We start from the raw sequence: 20,854 nt of genomic DNA, 5'->3' as shown, positions 1-20,854 counted from the left end.
GCTCCTCCCTGCTGCTGCTCCTTCCAGGGGCTCTCAGGGTTACTGCTGAAGGAGGATGGTGCTGGGAGCCTTGTGCCGGTGGTGCTGGGAGGTGCGTGCTGTGACGGCTCACTTGATGGAGAGAGCAGTTATGGGACACAGAAGCTCTCCTTGCATTTTTTATTGTCTTCTGGATGAGACACTAAGCAACCCCTGGGCACGACCAAAAAGGGTTAGAACTGCTGGTTCTGCCTCCTTCGGACTCCCAAGCAGGTAGTGTTCCCCTCTGCATCCCGTCTCACGCGCATCGATTTACATTGCAAATGGTGTTTGCTAATTCCTGCCTAAAGCCCAGGTGCTGGGAGGCTGCCCAAGTGCCCCAGACCATCCTGGCCTTTCTGAGCCCCTTTGAAGAGCTGGAAACAGTTTGGGGGCACCCAGCAAATGCATTGCTCAATCTGTGCTGCTGCAGCTTCAGTCCCCGTGTCCCCATGTCCCCTCGGCCACCAGCGCAGCCCTTGGTGCTGAGCAGGACTTTTCATGCAGCCTGCGGCGGCCCCGACAGCCCATCCTCCCCACGTCAGAGCAGTTTTCTGCCTTGCATCAAAAGCCAAACAGGCGGAAAAAACAAACCCCTTGGCTCTTCCGATCGGGACAGTCTGAGGCATCCCTTGGAGGCTTCTTGCCTCGACCACACAAGCCTGCAGTGTGGCTTGGCCCTGCAGAGGTTTCCTCTGCACCGGGCAGCGTTTCAGACTCCTGCTCTTCCTCTAAAAGCAAAATACACCAGGGCTGTGCCAGCTGATGGGCTCTGCACCCTGTTCCATCTGCTGTGAGGGGTGACAGGGGCTCTCCAGGGTCCCCTGGGACCCAAAGGATGGCCAACTCTGCTCGGGGCACGTGCCATCGCGGGCAGTCCCCTCCGGTGCAGCACTGCTGGCAGCCCTGAACCTGCTCCTGGGACAGACAGAGGCTTTCAGCCTCCAGGGCTGCTCGTTTCCCTCCTCTGGCCAGCACCACGCTCCCAAAGCACACGGGATCAATGCTGCCCTTGTAGAGGCAGATCGCAAGGGCTGTGAAGCTCGCCCCTAGATGTGGTCTTCTTCAAGCAGGACCTTGGCAGACCTGCAGGAGAGGCTCTCCCTGCAGCCTCCGCCTGGGAGGCAGCTGCTCCCTGCTCTGGATGAACACTGGCCTTCAGTCCCCCAGCTGCAAACACCGAAAGCAAAGAGCAGGCAGAGGTACCCAGCTGGGTACACTCCTCCTGGGAGCCTGACAGGCAGGGCTGCAAGCCAGATACCACCGTGATGGGCAAAATATGAAGGACAGATAAGAGCAGGCTGGGATTTGTGAGATACAGTTTGTTCCCGACCGCCTATACTTCCTGCAGGCTGTGGCACAGCAATTACCGTGCGGTAGTTAGTTAATAATTACAAGCTGACCGGCCCTCAGGAACATCCGTAGCAGATTCTCCTCGCTCTTAAATCACTGCTCCAGTCTGAGGCACGAAGAACAGATGCTGGAGAGGTTTTTATGCCTAAAGTAACACAGGAACAGCTCCTCACCCTCCTGAGGGCTTTGAGGACAGCCAAGCATTTCATCGATACCTCAGCCAAGCAGTGAATTTGGCCACTGTCCCCCCTCAGAGACGGGGGCACAGAGATGGGACCCAACTCACCCAAACCCAAATAGCAAAGCAGTGGTAGAGCCAGGAAAGCATCCAGGAGATCCAGCACTGGATCCGGCCTCCAGACTACTACCTCAGCACCATTTCCTTCTTCATTCTGCTCTTTATAGAGCCCTGCTGCCTCGATCTGGCGTTCTGGGAGCAGACCCTGCCTGAGCCTCGGCAGCACGCTCTCTGCCAGGCCACCGGCGATGCTGGCACTGCAGAAACGAGCGGGTCGCTTCTAGCCCTCCGTGCCATCTAGGTGACAGCACACATCACAGCTCAGATCCTGCAATGAAACTGGAGAGGATCTGTGATGCTCACAGCCTTGGCTGGTGACAAAGTCACCGTGCTGTGGGTCCCCTGACTTCAGCGGAGCGGCGCTGACTTACACTCGGGAGCCTGGTGAAGCATGGCAGGGAGCAGTTTAACCCACCGACACAGGCAGGTGCAATAGGAGGACACATTTCCTGGGTGAAAAGAGGTCACCTCAGCGGCTACGACACCCTTCAAACCAGATTTTAATAGAATCACAGAACGGTTTGGGTTGGAAGGGACCTTAAAGGTCACCCAATTCAGGACACTCCCCACCAGCCCCATCCAGCCTGGCCTTAAACACTTCCAGGGATGGGGCATTCACAGCTCCTCTGGGCAATTTTAGATATTTAGAGTCTGAAAGACAAAAAAAGAGGAACCCAAGTGCTATTGTAGACCCGTGTAGGCCCCCAGCTACATCTCTGGTACCTACAGATCAGCAGCACTTGCTCCAGCACAGGCTCAGTGCATAAGCTGCCAGCCTAAGAGGCTTTCCCCCAGACAATTCAAGCCACTCCAGGCAGCGTAAAACCAAGCTCCCAGGGGTGCTCCATGCTGGAACACAAGAACCAACAACAGAAAAGCTCCACACGTGAATTTGTATGCGCATGCATGTTCGCGGAGTTAAGGCTCCCGCTCACAAACCTCATCAGATTCAGCAACTAAAAATAGAGACGGCTTCAGGAGTGGGCAGCGCGGGGAGAAGCGGGCGCGATGGAGGAGCAACGGTGACGGGGGGTGCAGCTAAATCTAGTGGGGATCATAAATCACAGCCCCCAAGTGGTTCCAGCCTATTAACGCTTATCAAATAATTAACTAGGCTGAGTGGAAATAAACTGTTTAAATCAAAATAGAGAAATGGCAGAAACAAGCAGAAGGCTTGGAGTGTTTCTGCTTCCCAAAAAAGGCACATTTTGATTTGTTCCGAGGCTGCAGTGCTTCTGATCAGCTTCAACAGTCTCGTCTTTCTAATTTAGCAATTCAATTAAAAGTCATCAAACCCACAGCAACACTCTGTGAACCCAGCCAAACCCAGCCCCCTGCCCTGCTCCGAAGCCCCCGGCTGGGGAATTTGGGGTTGTTTTAAAGGAATCAGCCAGGCATTGCAGAGCTTGGGGAAGAAAGAGAGGGAGGGGGAGCGGGTTCACGCAGAAGCCTTCTGCAATAAAACACTTCCCTGCATGTCAGGTCGTGAGGGAAGGCTGAACAGGGGCCCAAAAGAGAAATAAAGTTCTTGTCACAGCAGTGTCCCTCCGGGAGCTCCCCAGACCCCAGCAAGAGACCAGCTCTTGGCTACAGCCCAGCACAAAGCAGCAGCGATGGAGGCTTGCTTAGACCTCAGGTTTGGGAGCCAGGGCCAGGAACACACTCCTGGCCTCAGTTTCCCCATCTGATAAATGGGGATGGTAGTGCCAGCTCAGGGGTGTCAAGAGGGTGAATCGTATGGGTGTAGCAAACAAAGAGTAACACAATAACCGGATTGAACGCTCCATTAATGGACAATGAAGTGCCCTCATTAGCAGCACCATTCCTTCCAGGTACAGAGAGAAGCCGTGCACCTTCACCTTCCCTTCCCATGTACTAATAAAAGGGCAGCAAATCCCGCACTGCTCCATCCTGTTTACTTCCCCCGCTGTGCATCGCAGGCGCTAACAGCCCTGATGATACCCTGTGTTCCCACGGTGCTGGCAGAGGTGACCAGCACCAGGCACCAACGGCACCGCATCAGATTTGCTACTCAAGTTATGTATTATTTTCATTATGCTGGCCCCAGAGATTGAGGGCTGCTGTGCAAAAGGCAGCGATGAGAAACCGTCCCTGCTTCTAAATGCTCCTGATTTAAATCCACAAAGAGAGATAAAAGGGAAGCACAATAGAGAGCCGGGCTCCCAGCAGGTCAGCAGCAGACCCAGGGACAGACAGCAGTGGCTGCGCGCAGCCAGGGATGCTCTGAAATGCCCCCACCTGAGCTGCTCCGGGAGACCTGCTTCCCCAAAAAGCAAGGAGCATTAATCTTTGAAAACGGCAGGTCAAACAGCCCTCAGTTCCATAGTGCGAGCACTTTGCAAGTTATTTATCCCCCCAGCGTGGCAGAGACAGTACCTGATAGAAGATGCTGGCACAGAAACACCGCAAGCAAAAAGGGCCTGAACCCAGGGCTTTGGAACAACTGCCCCAAAGCCCAGGGCAGCCTCCTGCTCTGTGACCTGTGTTCCTGCAGCTCTTAAAGCTGGGGGTCGTTAAGTATTCATCACAGGAGTGAGAATTTTAACAGGAGCCCAGCTGCTGCTCTGGTGCAAAAAGGAAGGGTCAGGGTTGCAGCAGGGATGGAGCCCTGGGGGCTTTTCCCGGTGGGAATGCGGAGCGCCAAGCCTGGCTGCAGGAGTGGAGCCTTAATTGTGGCGGCTTGGAGCTCATCCCTAAAACAGCGAGGAGACCCAGAAGGCAAGAGAATAACCGTCTCAGATTGTGACTGGAGATGGAGCACAAACAAGCCACGTGAAAGGAGGGAGGCAAAGAAAGAATCAAAGGAGATGAGATATTGCAGTGGTGTCAGCAGCACAGGCCAGCCCCAGCCATCTCCGGAGGCTTGCTCGCTGTGCTCTGTGGCTTGAAAACAATTTCACACTGGCTTCTTTTTCAGCCAGGCTGGCTAGACAAAGATAGGAGCCGAGATTGTGAGTGGCTGAGCAAACAAGCAGCAGATGAGCCGTGCTGGCTGCGGGCAAAACGCTACCTGAAAAGAAACCTTGATTAGGCATGCTAAGAGAGAGCAAAAGATGCTTCATCTGATTACAGATCGACTCTGCAAAGTTAATTGTTCACCCGATTGTAATCTAGCCTTTCACATCTACATTAATCAACAGGTTGCTTTCTGCTATCAGTTTTCCCTCTACCAACAGCAGAAGTGAGTTAATTTGGAGAAAAGCAAATTCAGCAGGTCAAACCCCTGCCCGGGCAGTTTGCTAAAAGCGGTTAAAGGGCCTTTTAAACAGAGACCTTTTCTTGTTTGTCTGTCTGTATGGATGTGAACCAAGGGCACATCATCAAGCAGGGGCAGAGCTGACCTCTCGGGGTTTCACTAATTACCCAGAGTGAAACTCACTCCAAGCTGGGCTCGGAGCTTTTCTGAGCTCTGTCGCTGTCCCCAGAGCCCGGAGTCCGTCCCAGTGCCAATGCCACAGAGTTGCTGCTTTGCCTCGGTTTTCCCAAGTGTGGAATGAGAATCTGGGAGGCCTTTAGTGAGTATAAACCCTCCGAGTAACTCCTAAAATCATCTGGACGTGACTCCAAACATACGGCCCAGGCTTTCTGGAGATTCTCAGAGCTCCTGGCCCAAACCTCAGGTCTGTAAGGAAGCCAGAGGAATGTCTCGGGGTTTACAAGGAATGACCAAACACTGATTTCTCTCCAGAAGACCAGACCAAGGGAACGGTTTCAGTGGAATCTGCAGCATTAATATCTTAACGCACACATGCCATACGTGAAGTAAATACACGGGTTTCTGTCTCACCAAGTGGTGGGGGGCACCACGTAGGACAGAGCAAAAGGGAGGATCCTGTGGACTTGGGAGGTCAAAATTCAATTCCCTTACTGCCACAGGCTCCCTGCCGCACCTGGAGCCATTTGTCTCTCCACTTTCCCATATGCAAAGTGAAGCTGCCTTCATCTATCTTGTCGAGGTACGGGGCCAGCAGCAGAAGGCCAAACCTGCAGGGCTGTACCCTGGCCGTGCCCAGCTGTGACAAACACAGCGACGGCGGCAGTAAGTGCATCCGAAAGGCAGCAGCTAAAGGTTTAAAATAGTCACTTTGGAAGCCAGGTAAAAGGGCATATCTGCTGCGTTTCGGTCACCTGTAATGCCTGGCTATGTGACACCCTCGCTTTGCTTTGTCACGCTCTTGCCAGCGAAGCCTACGTGAAGGGTCCATTCAAGGGACCACAAAGGGAGCTTGTTTGGTGAAAGGGACCTTCAGGTGTTGAAATGAGTATTTTAGCGCTTCCATGCCTATCTCTGCCAGCATCCCAAAGCTCTACAGATCTCAGGGAGCAAACCTGCGAGAACAAAGCAAGGTCAAGTGTTAATGGATTGAGAACTGAGACACAGGGATACAGCGACGGGTCCAAGGTCAGACAGAATCCATGGCACGGCCAGGCACGGTCAGATCTCTGGAATGCTGCTCTCTAGCCGTAACATTTCTGCTCTTTTTCAAGCAGTTGAGAGACGAGGAACTCCCAGTCACTGCTGGGGAGGTTGTTCCACTCCTGATCTATTAATTACATTCATTCAGACCCTGTGCATAATTCTGGGTGCCTGGGAACAAATCTGTGAAATCTGCAAACCCTCATGGTATGTCATTGGCATGACAGTCAAAGAGAGTCTAAAAATCAGAGCAAACTGAGAGCTGGATGCCTCACACACAGAGTTTCAAGGCCAGGGAGCCAGTCAATGAACCAGATTCCCAGCTTCTATCCCTGCATCTTCCTTCTCTGCACCTAGCTCTTGGACGTGTTGTGTCCCACCGACGTGCTAGTATCTCCTGGAGGAAGGGATGCTCTGGGCTATGAAGGCACTTTGAGACCCATGAGCGAGGCACTGCCGATGTGTCCCCATGCCAGTAGCTGACCGACTGTCACCACAGCCCGGTGTTTGCATCGGGGGAACCCTCCCAGGATCACAGGAGCTGCCTCTGATGACCTCTGCACGGATGGGGTGACCCAGATGCCCTGTCACAACCACGTGAGGCTGGAAGACAAGACTCTGCTTGCATTTACCCCACTTCAGCTGTGTGTTAGCACACATTGCATCACTAGGTGCTGACCCGTTACCACCCAGGCGGAAATCAAAGCAGGACGTGGGTCCTGCCCGAAGGCACTGGCCCTTTCACAGACCTCATCCCGGAGCACCAGCTCTCTGCCTGCTGCTCATCCAAGGCTTCCCCCTCAAACTCTTCCAACCCCCAGCACGCCCCCCCACACGGTTCCTTTGGTTGATGCAGATCACAAAAAGCCCCACGCCAGCAGCCCCAGGCCCTTCTCCGATGCTTTCTCCTTTCAGAGTTCGTGCCACCATCCCACCCAGCAGCCTGCAGGCTCTTTCCAGTTTATTTTCACTGAGAGAAGAGCTGGTTTGTTAAAGGCAGACTGGCACGGGTGCTGGCAGGGCAGGGACACCAGCTCCCTGCAGTCCTGCCTGGGGAGCTCCTTGCTCCACACCCCAGGGGCTCAGCAACAGGCGCCTCAGAGGGACGCGGCTGATACCGATGGGCACAAGGCAGCAGTGCAAGGAGCACACCGGGCAGAGCATGGTTCCTGCAAGCAGCCCCACGAACTTTCACACTGGAGCCAGCTGCGTGCCCACTGCAGCCTCCAGGCCTCCCTCGCCCCCCAGCCCGTGCTGGGCCCCCAGCAAACAGCACGTGCTGGAGGAGCTGGTAGTGGGGAAATCACCGAGTAGGGCTCCCTAACCCACGCTCAGCACCGAAACGCGCTCAGAGATCTCCTCCAGCAGCGAGCATACCGCTGGCAATTCTTACCGCACTTGGTCTGGAGCTGAACCCTCCCTCACCGCATCTCCAACTTCTGCCGTCCCCTCCCCAACAGACCCAAAAAGAGAAGAGGGAGCCCCAGCCCCCGAGCCCAGGCTGCCCGGCTCGGGGTTCCCCCCTCTCCGGCTCCCCCCGGCACTCACCGGGCCGCGGCAGCGCTGCCTCCTTCCTCCTTCCTCCGCCGCCTCGCCGGGGCCGGGGCCGAGCGGGGGCGGCGCTGCGGGGCCGGGCTGGGAGCGGGGCCGGGGCTGGGACCGGAGACGGGGCCGGGGCTGGGACCGGAGACGGGGCCGGTGGTGGGAACGGGAGCGGTGCTGGGATCCGGAGCGGTGCTGGGATCCGGAGCGGTACCGGGGCCGGAGCGGTACCGGGGCCGGAGCGGTGCCGGTGGCGGTGCTGGAACCGGAGCGGGGTCAGTGCTGGGATCTGGAGCGGGGTCGGTGCCGGAGCCGCAGCGGTGCCGGTGTTGGAACCGGAGTGGTGCCCGCTGGCGGTGTTGGAAGTGGAGCGGGCTCGGTACCGATGCCGGTGCCGGAACTGGAGCGGTGCCGGTGCCAGAGCCGGAGCGGTGCCGGTGCTGGAAGCGGAGCGGTGCCGGAGCGGTGCTGCCGCAGGACCCGGCGCGGTGCCGGTGCCGGTGCTGGCTCCTCCCCGCCGCAGCCCGGGGCCGAGCAGAGCCCGGTCGGGGCCGTGCCGGGATGCTGCGGGCCGGGAATTTCCCCCCCACCCCTTCCCCCCTTGGGCTCTTCCTCCTCGTCCCGGGGCAGATGCCGGCAGCGGGGGGGCAGCCCCGAGGTGTCGGTGCCCGCTGCAAGGCGCCCCCGGGACCCGCAGCCTCCGCCGAAAGTCGTTGCCCGGTGCAGGGGGGGTCGGGGGGGGAGGGGGGGGATGGCTACGGGGGCAGCCCCGGGAATTAATTTCAGCCTCCGTCACTCCAGCGAGGCTATGTCTTTAGTGGCAGCCTCACCTTCCACGCCAGCTATTTATTATTGCCTTACATTTAGCCAAACGTTCCCCGTTTGCCAAAAATAGACGGGCCATGGAAATAAATCAGACTGACTGGAGGTGCCAACGTTGTCTGTCTGAAACTAATGAATTTCTTATATCCCCAGCTATATTAATCCTCGCCCTCCCTCCTCAGACCGACCTGTCTGTCAGCAGAGTTTCTGTAATTAATGTGCTTTATGCTTACATCTGAGGGATGTGCAGGAGGTTCAACGTGGCTGGGGCAGGCAGAGGGATGCAGCAGGACACTCGTGCAGGGAAGGGACAAAACCCATCTGCGCAGGCACCCAGAGGCCAGAGCAAAGCTGATGAGGAGGAAGAGAGGAGGCACAAGGTCTCTGGGGAGAAATCCTATCCCAGGAAGTACGTGGGATCTGCTTCTTCCAGGCAATGTGGGTCCACGAGGAAGGCTGTCCAGAGGAGAAAAATTCGGGCTCATTTAGTTCTGCTGCTGCCAGAACTCCTTTTTCCTTTTCCTTTCTGAACGTGGGAGTCCTGGGGGACTTGTTGACTCTCATTTCCTATATTAGAACCATCAACTGCTGGGAGACACTCGGAGGAGCGGGGAAGTGGTTCACAGATGGCACTGCAGAAATGTAAGAGCTGAGCCCCCATGGAGGACCAGGATGCTTTCCAGGCTGCTCAAAACTCCCTTTTGTTTGTTCATTTAAACCTGTCCCATGGCAACACCCAGCTAAAACCTGAAGCCTTTAGTAACGCTCTCTCTGGGGCAAAATACTCGGCACCAGCTCATCTCAGGGACACGTGAGCTGAGACAGCCCAGCAGGGCTGAACGAACGGGCTCTGGGCTGGAACTGCCCCCCAGGAGTGGACTTCAAGCTCGAGGCACGTTGCCCCGAGCACGACTGGGGCTCGATGACTTGCAGCAGGGACAAGACACCTTCCCTGTGTCAGAGGGTGAGCAGCTCGTTCCTCACAGCCCCACCTGCACCAGGGCATTCACATCCTTTGCTCTGCAGGGCCTGGGGAGCAGCAGCAGAGGATGCAGCCCCGGAGGTGCAACGTGGAGGCTCTCGGCATGAAAGCCTGCCCTGCCTTCACCCCTGGTCAATGTGCACCCGGTCATGTGGGCTGCAAAGTCAGCGGCAGCTCCATGTGACGTTGGCCATCACGTTCCCTTTAGGGCACCGCCTGCAAAAACTGGCTCGCTTGCTGCGTTTGCTGCAGCCCCGCGGTCCTGCCATGCTCTGCATGCCCCCGGCTGCCAGCCTCAGCCCTCTCCTCCCTTTGGAGGGGTGCTGGCTCCGGGGGCAGAGATCTCCAACACTTCTGTGCTGTTTCCAGCGCGCTGCAGCCCGCGGCACAACAACTGCTGTTCCATTCCAGCCCCACGAGACCACCTGGCACTGCAAGTCCATTTAAAACGGGAAGCCGAGGAGATCCCCAGCACAAGCGATGGCTAATTAAGGAAAGGAAGCCCCCGGGCCGGAGATGGCCTGAGAGCCCAGCTGTGCAAGAGAAACGGGCAACGTGCAAAGGGCAGGAACGTTACACACAATTAGCGGCGTAGGCACGAGCTGGGTGGCTGTGTCACACAGACTGCCGTCGGTGCGTGACGTTCCTCATAACCATAAATTACAATAATCACCGTGCCGAGGAAGGGATCGCTGTAACCCTGACAGGGATGAATTTGGGAGGAGGACGTGGAGAGGCAAAGCAGGCAGCTGAGAGCGATTCCCAGACCCGTGTGCTCCAAGGCTTGATGGCAGAGGAGCTGCCTTAGGGGTGAGGGGTGCCCGCATGTGGGACAAGCTGTGGCTTGGCTCTCAGGCACAAGAAACATGGTTCCAGGGAGATTTTACACTGCTTAATGGGGCTGGGGCTGGTCCACCAGTAATAGCCCAAAGCAAACCATCCCTTAATATGTGCTCTGTGAAGGGCAGCACGGGCTGAGGTCGCTGCTGTTGAGCTTGGCACCCACCGGTGGATGCCTCTGCACTAGGGAGCAGTGCAGGAGCAAGGCAGTTCCTGCAGGGCATTTTTCAAACACGCCAGCTTAATGGCTGAGCCCAGAAGGCAGGCGTGCTCGCTTCTCATGAGCTTTTTCTGAAATTACTTCAGGCTCTGGGGTTGTTGTTTTCCCCTTTTGCATTGTCACCGTGAAATCACACAGCCTCGTGCAGTTCTGGGAGAGAGCAGGGGTGAAAATGGGCTCGCTGCAGCTGGGAGTTATTTTACGAAACAGTGGGACTGGCTGGGAAACTCCAAGACTTTGTGTAAGTCCATGGCTGTGCTCACCTCAGCTCATGCTGGGGGATGTGTCCTCCTCATTTTGCATTTCCTAGCACGTCACTCTCCACAAGGATGTGCTGGGTCGCACTCTCCCTTTTGGTATAAATTGCATCTCTTAAAGATGTGTGGGCTGTGCTTCCCACCTCTGCAAACAGCTCCTGAGCCCAGCTGTGGACGGTGCTGGGGAGAGGAAAGAAGTGATGTGAAGGAGACCAGCAAGGAGCTGCGATGCACGCAGCCCAGGGTGGTGGCCCTTCTCTGCATGCCACTGGCCCCATTCGCACGGCCTCCCCCCCTGCAGCCCACCCCCACAAAACACACGGGGTGCAGTGCTGGGCTGTGGGGCCGCTGCCTCTGTGTGCAGGCTGCAGGCAGCGTGCAGGCGGGGGTGTTTTTCAGGGAAGGCTGCAGCATCCTGAGCAGCATTTTAATCACAGACCCAAGGGGTTTGCTGGGGATGTTCCTCTCCAGAACCCTCCCTGTCAGCAGACACTGCTGCAGGGATGTCGGAGAGACCACAGCAAGCCGAGGGGCTGGCACAGCCTGGGGGCCATGGGGAGAGCACGTCCCAGCAGCACAAGGCCACGCAGAGGGTGCTGGCCGCCACTGTCACCCCTTGTCCCTGTGCAAACCTGTCTGAGGACGGGGCCACGAGAGCTCTGCAGGGACGGACACGGCACTAGGGCCAAGGCAGCGCTCGTCTCGCAGAGCTACGCCCTGCCCCAGGCATGCTCCCTGCGTGGCTCCCAGCCAGAAGCATTAAATCCTCTCCTTTCTCCCTCGCGGTGAGGCCCCAGCGGGGACACCGCATCCAGCCCCGGCGCCAGCTTCGGGAGAGGGGAGGGAGAGTGCCCAGGGCGGCTGTGGGACGGGCAGGGGGCTGGCAGACCTGCCGTAGAGAGGACACCGCCAGCTCAGGCTGTTCAGCTTTGATGGCAGAGAATCACAATCACAGAATCGTTTAGGTAGGAAAAACCTCCAAAATCATCTGGTCCAACCTAAGAGGCCACAGCACCTCCAGATGCACCAAAGAGGAAGGGAGCAGCCTGGCCTCTGTCAGCACGGTGCAAAGCAGCCCTTGCAAACCGGTGTAAGGACATGCAATTTTTGTTGTAAGCTGTTAGCCCCCATTTAATTCAATCCCTGCCCACCCACCCCAAGAGGCTGCACGGGCCCCGTGCAGAAAAATGCACCAAACAACGAAGCTCCAGACCCAGTAAGACCCAGCAGAGGAAGGTATATATGGTCACCAAACCGTGCCCTGCCCTCTGGGCACCACTATCTCACTAGGGAGAAATTCGGAGCCCCTGTCACAGCCCACCACTGTCACAGAAACGTCCTGGCAACCCTAGTAAGCCCATGAAGCATATTAAACGTGACAGCCTAGGCTGGAGCATGGGCGAAACGATAGCAGCATGAACGTGCTTGACTCACGGAGGAAACACAGGCCAGCTCCAGGGGATTTCACCTGCTTCCTTCTGCAGCTCCTCCAGCCTCCCTTCCCCTCCGTGCAGAGCTGTGCCGTGGATCCCCCCCAGATCCCCAGCAGCTCACAGGCACTTTTTCCCCACCACTACCCTCACATGGGCACGCATGTGTTCTGCTCCAAGGCCAGCGGCCGCGCGTAGGTCTGCGGGGAATATTTTACAGTCGCTGCATCCAGGCGGCAATTCTCTTCCGTGCTGCCCTGACATTCAATAGCGCAGGCAGCGAGTCATGGAAAGAAAATGTGTTCAATGCCTCCCCTGCCTGTGGACAGCAATCCCTTGTGCACACGCAGGCATGTGGAAATCATTGCCCGGAGACCAGCGCTGCAGTTCAGCAACAGAGTGCTTTGGTTGAAAGGCTGGCTGCTAAGGCAAGCGGGCGAACGGCCCCGTGCTTAAGTGCCCAGCCTGGTGCGTCTGGATCTGCTCTGACCGAGTGCCGAGGGGGCCGACTGCAGCACTGCTGTCCTTGGGAGGCTGCCTGCTGCTGCATCGCAAGGCTTGGTGTGTGCCTGTGACCGTGCACGGGGTTAGCAGGGGGTGCAGGGGCTGCAGGTCACCCCAACAGCCTCCCCAACAAACCACATCTCTGCAACTCCACGGACTCCAGCTACGTGTATGGGCAAGGCACAAAGAACTTTGCTATTCCCATTTTACGGGCAGTTGAAGAAATGGATGCAAGCTCAGCAACCTTTTGCAATGCAGCCTAGAGCCTGCTCCCGCTGCCAAGGGAGCTCCTCGACGTCACCCTGCAGGTGCCCTGCAACACGCACAGCGAGCCCTGATGGACCCTGCTCTGCTGTTGGCCCACGCAGGACCTGGCTCCCCGTAAACACCACTTGCCCTGCAACTGCAGGCAGCGTAAATCGCTGCACAAGTCAGCGTGCTGCAGGCTGCACACAAAATAAAGCCACCGACCACAAAGCGGGGCTGGCCAAAACACAGCTGGCCACAGCAGCTGTCAGGTCAACAGCAAACGGGTGAATCCAGCAGCACCTCCCCTGAATTTTGTCCGTGGAGCATCACCATAACAACAAACCCTCCAATCCAGGACAGAGATCCACGCACTTAGCAACCAGCAGCTGCCAAATTATGAGAAAGTACAAAAGATGCTCAAAGTATCTCCTCCAGGATACTGCTGCAAGCGCACCCCGTGCACAACTCCAGCGGCACAATGGACAAAGCCAGGAAAAAATGCACAAGCGAGAGTACAACCGATACCAAAACCTCTCCCCCAGCAAGGATCTCTGGAGAAAAAGCATCTGTTGCCCTGCCAGCGGTGCCATTGGAGGTGAGCCTGGCCGTGGGGTGTGACATTTGGCTCAGGGCAGTGTTCACCCTCCCTGCTCTGCAGCAAGGCGAGGCTGGCACACAGAGCTGGGCTGGCACTGCCCGGCACGCTCGGGCCCTGCTGAGCCTCCTGGTCTTCACCCGGCCGCGGGACCTGGAGGAACCGAGCACAAGTGCCCTGCCTGAAGGTCTCCAGGTGGGCTCGGTGGGTGCTTCACGGAGGTTAAAGCATCTGAGCTGTGCACAGAGGAGCCCGGGGCCAGTGCTGGGCAGTTGCTGCAGTTCAAAAGCAGCCAAACGCAGCCCCGGGGGAGTTGGCTCCTGGGAGCAGACCTTGTCCCTTATGACCATGTGTGAAGCAAGTCCAGGGAGGAGGTAAGTTATATTTCTTTTAGGGAACAATCCATCTCCATCCCAGTGACTCACCGACAAGCTTCCCTTTTTGAGGCAGTTCGTGGGGTGTGCTGCAGGCTGAGCAGCCCGTCCTCTCTGCCTGGCAGAGATGAGTAAGTGCCCCAAGGGACTTAAATCTGCTTCCTCTTGGGGCCAGGGTCACAGTTCTGCGGGGGGATGTGCCCGGGCAAACCGAGCTTCTCCTACTCAGCGTGCACCAGGAACAGCAGCAAAGCACCCGGTGCTTTCCTGCCAGCAGGAAGTGGGAGTCCCTGCTTAGACCAAGACCAGGCATACAAGAAGTATTCTGCAATTCAGAGCAGAGCATCAGAAGTGGTTTTCCAGCTCAAACCACCAAGACCCCCATTAGCAGGGTGCAACCCCTGGCCTAGGCAGTGCAGGAGGTCTGGGCGGAGAATCACACGGGCTCTTCCCAGCCTCCTGCCAGGGGTGGTTGAAAAAGGAGGAGCCTCGGCAGCGGGCTGGCACTGTTCAGCAAGAACAGCTTGGGTGTCACCAGAAAGGGACTCCCTCAGTGCTGACTTTGACAGCCTCAGGAAGCTAAGCCAGGATTTGCTGCTTGCCTCGCAGCCTGTTAGCTATTTTCAGCCCAAGCGAGTGATGTAGCCCAACTCTGGCTTCCCAAAACACTGATGCAGGCGTGAGAGGGATGTTAAATGCAAGAAGGCTTCCAAAAAAGAGAGCCAAGAGAGGGTTTGACCCTCGGTGCCAGACACAGGCACAGGGGGGCACAGAGCAATGCACCCCGGGGAGGGCAGGCGTGGTAGGGGCACGGCCAGGGATGTTTAGCGGGGGGTGCAGTGGGTGCATCCCCCCTTCCACGAATGTGCCAGCCGAGCTCGTGGTGCCTGGGAGCTGCTCCAGCCCCTGCGGGTCTGTCACTGCTGCTGGAGCTGATGTTCACCCCCAGCAACTGCTGCCAGCCTGACATCCCCCAACCCCGCTGCTGTAATCGGGGAATTGGAGCAGATGGCAGCGGTTAGCTGACAGGAGGAAAATCGCATCCACGGCTGCCACTGAGAGCAAGCCCTTCCTTCCCAAGCCCTTCCTTCCCAAGCCCTTCCTTCCCAAGCCCTTCCCTCCCAAGCCCTTCCTTCCCAAGCCCTTCCTTCCCAAGTCTCTCCCCCTTCAGCAGCTTGGGGGATGAAGGTGCTGTGATCAGAGGGCAGCTGCCGGGGCAGGGCTCTGCAGCCGCAGCACCCCACAAAGTGCCCAGCTGCTCTTCTCTCTTCTTGGAGAAAATAAATCTGGCTGGGGCAGGCAGGGCAGGCGAGGACCTTGCCCCGTCCTTCCCAGCAAACATGTGCATTGTATGTTTGCAGACGTGCAAAGGTCACGATGGGCAGAGAGACATTCCTGGGGGGGAGATGAAGCCTCACAGGCCAGCCTGTATCCCAGAAGCTCTGCTCTGGGCTTATCTGGTGCTGGGGCACCTGGACGGAAGGAAAACACCAGTTTTGTGGTGCACGCAGCCCCCTGCGAGGCAGGCTCTGGGGAGAACCTGCAGCACAAGCTTCCTCGGAGCTGACTGCACCTATGATTTCGTTAGCCCTGTCTTTCCGCAGGCAGTAAGTGCTCGCACGGCGTGTTGCGTCCCCTCTCCTGCTCAAACGCTGTGCACCTGCTGTAAGCACAGCCTGAAATCCTCTCCCCTGGCAGGCTGCGGAGGAACTTTCCTGCTGACTTCTTCTGGCTGGGGGAGGCTCTGATCCCTTCTGACACTTGCTGCCTGCCCTGCGGACGGGGCAGCCGCAGCCCAGCACCATGCACGCCCTCAGCCTCATCCTGCCCTCGGCTTGCTGAGCGCTGAGCATCCACAGCAGAGGGAAAGCTGCGGGGACACAGAGTCTTTGCAGTCATTTCCAAGATACAGGTCTTAGGCAGGACTGTTCTGGGCAAATCTGTGCTCTTGTCGCTCAGATTAAAACAATTAGCACCACAGAAGAGGTCTGCGCTTGCAGCTGCTGAGCCTGACTCTCCTTGTGCTCGTGCTGATTCAAGCCAGGAATAAATAAAGCCCATAAAGGTATTTTGATGTAGAACTGAGACTGAGAGGAAAATACCAGTTCTGTTACCCAGCGTTCAGCCTTCGCTCTCTTGGTTTTAGTGCTTCTCAAAGGCCCCTTGGGTATAACCAACTTATTTTTAGCTGTTTACTTATTAAACAAACACAAGGGAAGGCTAAATGTCAAGGCATTTCTGCATACCGAGCCGGACTCTGCACATTTACTCTGTCACAGGCGGGGATGCTGGAACAAATTCTCTGCTCTGGACCTGGGGGAGCAACAGGGCCAGCCAGGGAAGGGTAATCCTGCCCCGGAGCTGGTGCTGTTTGTAGCCTTCCCCCCAAATATCTGGATGCTGAGCGCCTCCTGACTGTGGGAGCATCTGTCAGAGCAGTGCAGCACCCACTGGATGGCTGTGTACGTGATCTCCTTCTGGGTTTTTACCGTGTTTAGCCCCTCCACACACACAGCTCATAAGGAAATGCCCGGCTGCAGAGGCAGAAGCAGAGAAGAGGTGAAGGGACTTGCCCAAGGGTGATGGGAACCAGGTGGCAGAGCACCAGGCAGGAGCCTGTGTGATGGAGGCAGACCTCAGTGCTTTTCCCTGCTGCTAACTCTTATCCTCTCCCTTTACATCTCTCGCAAAACATTTTGGGGACGTATTTCAGCACACGCTCTGAGGATGCGCAGGAGAGGAGTCTTGCTGCGTAGGCTGATGGCCGTAAGGAGATTCACCGAGGCTCTGCAGCCTGCCTCATGCTGGAACCTGGCTGGAAGGGGCTGAGCTCTCCTGGCTGGAACAAGACCTCTGGAGTGTGCCATGCTGGGACAGCCTCCTGGCAGGCTGGTGCCAGCGATTCCTGCCCGCCTGGGAGGGCCAGGCAGGGATGGAGCAGCTGAGCGGCCGTGACTCAGCACCCGGAGCCCATGTCAGGCATGTGCCAAGCGGCAAATCCAGCTCCCAGCTGGGTTACCTGGGTGTTGCCAGAACCCTCTGAGCAGCTGGACACGTGCGTGGAGACCCAGGGCACAGTGCATGGCCCCTGTGCAATGCATGCTGCTGCCCTCCTGCCTCCGAGCTGCACAACACCAGGCTCTTTCCTCTGGGCTGGGAGACCCCTGAGCTGTGGGAGATCCCTGCAGCGGGGATGGGCGAGACACCCAGGGGTAACCCCATCAATTTGGAGATGGTAGCCGGCAGAGAACATCACGGACAGCTGCAGGAGCCTTTCCCTGGAGATGGGGTTTTCGCCCTTGTGTCCCTACTCAGCCCTTCTCAGGTCTCCTCCCCACGCCACAGCCCCCCCTCCGCTCCCTTGCCGTCCTGCCCACCCTGCTGAAGGCAGAGGCAGGAGCCCCGCGCTGCCAGGGCACCGCAGGAGTTTTTGGAAAATGCTTCCACCTCGTGGCCCTCGGGAGAAATGACTGCCTGGGAGATGCCAGGCTGCACCCTCACGAGCCCAGCTGGCACAGGCAGTGCCAAGGCTTTGCCATCCCATTGCTCCTTCCACCAGCTCCCCCCAGGCTGAGCTGGGGCACCCAGTTCCTCTGGGTGCCAGCAGCACCCGCACCAGCCAGCAGAGCCCAGGGTCCCCCGCACACAGCCACCAGCACCGGGGCACCCATCAGATGGCCACGGGCCCCACCAGGGCTGCCCTTGCTGCTGCAGGGCTGGGGAGGAGGAATTGGAGCAGCCCCCGTGCTTGCAGCCCAGCCGCTTGCACACGCAGACACACAAGCGTGTGCCGGAGCTCAGCCCAGGGCTGCTGGACCCATTACGCTGGGGGCCAGCATCAACATCCCTGCTTCTCCCCCAGAATCTGCAGGTGGGGGGAGGAAGGAGCGGAAAAGCCCAGAGCACATGGTGGTGAGCACCAGCACCTCGTGATCCCCGTCCTGCTTCTGCCAGCGATGTCCTCTGAAATGTTGGGAAAGCCACTTCTGCTCCCTGCGGGAGCTGCCTGGGCACTTCTGCTCCAGGAAAAACCTCTGGCTTGCACATGGGTTTCCCACTAGCACACAGAAGTTTTGGCTGGTTTTTTTTTTTTTTGTTATTATTTATTTTTATTTTAATTTTGCACAGGATGGGGATGACACATCTGCAGGTTTGCTCTGGGCCACAACTGTTGCACTTCACATTAAATATTTTTAAGACAAATGATCCCTCTCTTGCAATTCTCAGGTGTCAGCTCATTTCCCCCATAAAAAGCCTCTTGTCCTGCTGCCTGCTAGAGAATAGGTTTTGGAAAACCACTTTAAAACCTGGTGGTGCTTCCCCCACATGCTGTTACAGGAACCAGGTGGCTTTCGCAAGAACTCTGTTTAAGGACAGCTGCATCTCCCCGAAATATCCCACGGCGGACAGCCATCCCTCATCTCTGCCCCTGCTGGAGCTCAGCAAGTGTTACAGAACTCCAGCTCAGTATGTGCATTTTAGAGGATGCAATCACTCTTAAAAACAGCTCTCTCCACATTCCCTGCAGCTGAGCTGCAACTCTCCTGGCTGTAAAACTTGTGCAGCGAGGGATGCGTTGCTCGGCCGTGCCTGTCCAGCAGCAAACGCAGCCTGACCACACTACTGAGTACTTCTGTGAGCACAAAACTTCTTGCACTAAGCTGTTATTTTGCAGGAGCTCACCACACTGTTCATTTGAGTGCTGTGCTAACATAATCTGCCCCTCTTCAGAGGTGTCCAAAATGTCTCTGTCAGCAGCTTCTCTGCTCTGCGAGGTTTTGCACCATGGCTTTTGTCCTGGAAGCAGTGTCCCAGGCCCAGAGGTGCTGCCAGGATCTTCACCCCATGCACCAAACACCCAGCAAAGCCCTAAGTGCCCAGCTGGTCAGATGCTCTTGCAGCCTCGGCTCGATGGAAGAACAAACCAGAAGGATTTCCCCGATGGGCTGTGCGATCCTAAGGGCCCCCTCTTTGCCTGCACAAAGGTGAATGATTCACAATATTTGCTAGGCATGAGCAAGACTCAGCTTTGTTTGTAACAGCAGCAGGGTAACGTGATTACATTTTTAGTAGTCTTTGCTTTTGTCAAAAAACAAAAACCATGAAGGTGGCAAATCCATTTGCCATGCTCCTTATGTGCAAAATGCATCAGGATTGTTCCTCCCAATGCCAGCGAGAGGACCCCAGTGCCACGGCGATGCCGCAGGGAACTGGCCGAGCTGGACGGGAGGGGGGAAGCACATCCATCCTCACCGGGGCAGAGCTGCTTCTCCACCAGCACCCGGTGACCACAGGCACCATGCTGCTGCTCTCAGTGCTGCCTCTGCTGCGTGTGGACATGCTTGGGCCCTGCTGAGGCAAGACAGCGTGGAAGCAGCGACGTTCCTGCTGTCACCGCCAGCGCTGCACGCACCGGGGACCTTCCAGCAGAACAGACAGCCAGGCTGCTGGCTGCCCGCTTGTGCTCAAACACACAATCCCCGACCCAGTCTCGGCTTGAACAGCCTGTGGAGTGGAAGCTATTCCTGTGAGAGGTCGGTAACTAGCACGGGAGGGTGAGCAAACCTGCGGACGATCTGCAAGCACACCGTGCGGACGTGGAGTTGGAAACAGTGCCCGCTACCCAAAGGCGCAGCACGGCTCCTCGTCATCACACGGGGATTTGTCATGGGGGGGCTAATCTCTCATTTATTGTGGGTTTCGTGTTCTGCAGGAAAAGTGGCTAGGGCTGCAGAGGAAAGTTTCCCAGCAGGACGTGAGTGAATCTCAGCCCCTCCATGTGTGTTTGGAGAGCTGAGGAGCCCTGCACGGCCGCTGGACTCTCACATTGCCTCCGACTTAAAGCTCATCTTGGCGAGCTCGATCCTGCACGGGGATGGCATGGCACAGGTAGGCAGGAATGCAAAAGGATGAGAGCCTGCCAGTGACCATATGCAGCACCGGCCCGAGGAAATTAAATCCACGGGCCATATGCTGCGCGGCACGGGAGGGAGCGGGGTGTCTGCAGCGGCGTCTGCAGCTGCCCGAGCGCACCCATGGAGGGGGTTCATAACCTGGCAATATCTCGCTGCTCCCCCGTCTCCCTGGTGCTGAGCAGGGAAGGATAGGGCTGGGGAAATGAAAGGAAGGATGACACAAAGTCAGCCTGGCCCACTGGCAGAGCAGCCGGGGAGGCAGAGCCAATGGCTGCTCCTCGCCGTGAGTCCGTCCACCTCCTCCCCCCCTCCCCGAGTCCTTAAGTTGCAGCTTTGAACTCCCTCGGCGTTCAAAGCAAACATGATGCTCAGCGTGACCAGAAGGACGAGCCTGCTGGCAGGTACACAGCGCGGACGCTGAGCCTGGCAGGGCCGGCTGCTGAGAGAGGTACGTGCCTGCCGAGGCGGGGATCCGAACGCAATCGGATTTGGGATGCAAACTCGGAGCAGACTTGAATTTTCCAGCAGGGGGAATTATGGAAATCTGGCTCCGTCGAAATGATTCATCCCCCTTCCCACCGCCGCCACCCTCCCGCGTCCTCTCCCCACCCCTCGCAGCGCAAAGCTCCCTGCTGCCATCCCTCCAGCCCGCTGCCTTCGTGCCGGGTGTCCCGGCGTGCCCGCCTGTGCCGAGCGCGGGTGGCACCCGCGGGGCTGGTGGCTGCTGGAGCCGGGGTGCCGGGAGCTTGTGGCAGACGCTGAGCGGGGATCCCGGCTGGTAAGGACCCTTCTTTGGGGAGCTGAGTGCTGCCCTGCTCAGTGTGGGGGTGTTTGGAATGCAGAGAGGGGCTCGCCCAAATGGGTGCTGCCCCCCAAAAAGTGTCTGACAGCCGGCGCTCCCAGGGGTGGAGGGAGGGGAGAAAGGGCAGGCAGTGAAGCGGGGATGTCTGCTGAGTTTGGCTGCCCCTGTCCTGGGGCTTTGCTCTCAAAGCATCCCGAGATGATGCTGCATCCTTC

At 57.4% G+C, this 20,854-nt stretch overlaps 1 protein-coding gene across 1 annotated transcript in view; it reads right to left on the bottom strand.

The window, feature by feature from the left end:
- The window catches only part of CDK18 (cyclin dependent kinase 18), a 34,454-nt gene extending 23,690 nt beyond the window's left edge, over nucleotides 1-10,764 (bottom strand). Inside the window, exons 1-2 of the mRNA XM_035347388.1 lie at nucleotides 10,717-10,764; nucleotides 7,656-8,404 (exon numbers count right to left, since the gene is read on the bottom strand). Coding sequence (XP_035203279.1) covers nucleotides 7,656-8,404; nucleotides 10,717-10,764 — 797 coding nt within the window. The remainder of the gene's footprint in view (nucleotides 1-7,655; nucleotides 8,405-10,716) is intronic.
- Nucleotides 10,765-20,854: the final 10,090 nt, after the last annotated feature.

Source organism: Oxyura jamaicensis, chromosome 26 (assembly GCF_011077185.1).
Source record: "Oxyura jamaicensis isolate SHBP4307 breed ruddy duck chromosome 26, BPBGC_Ojam_1.0, whole genome shotgun sequence".
In the NCBI taxonomy this organism is placed as follows: domain Eukaryota; kingdom Metazoa; phylum Chordata; class Aves; order Anseriformes; family Anatidae; genus Oxyura; species Oxyura jamaicensis.
This window is presented reverse-complemented; position numbering and strand designations above follow the sequence as displayed.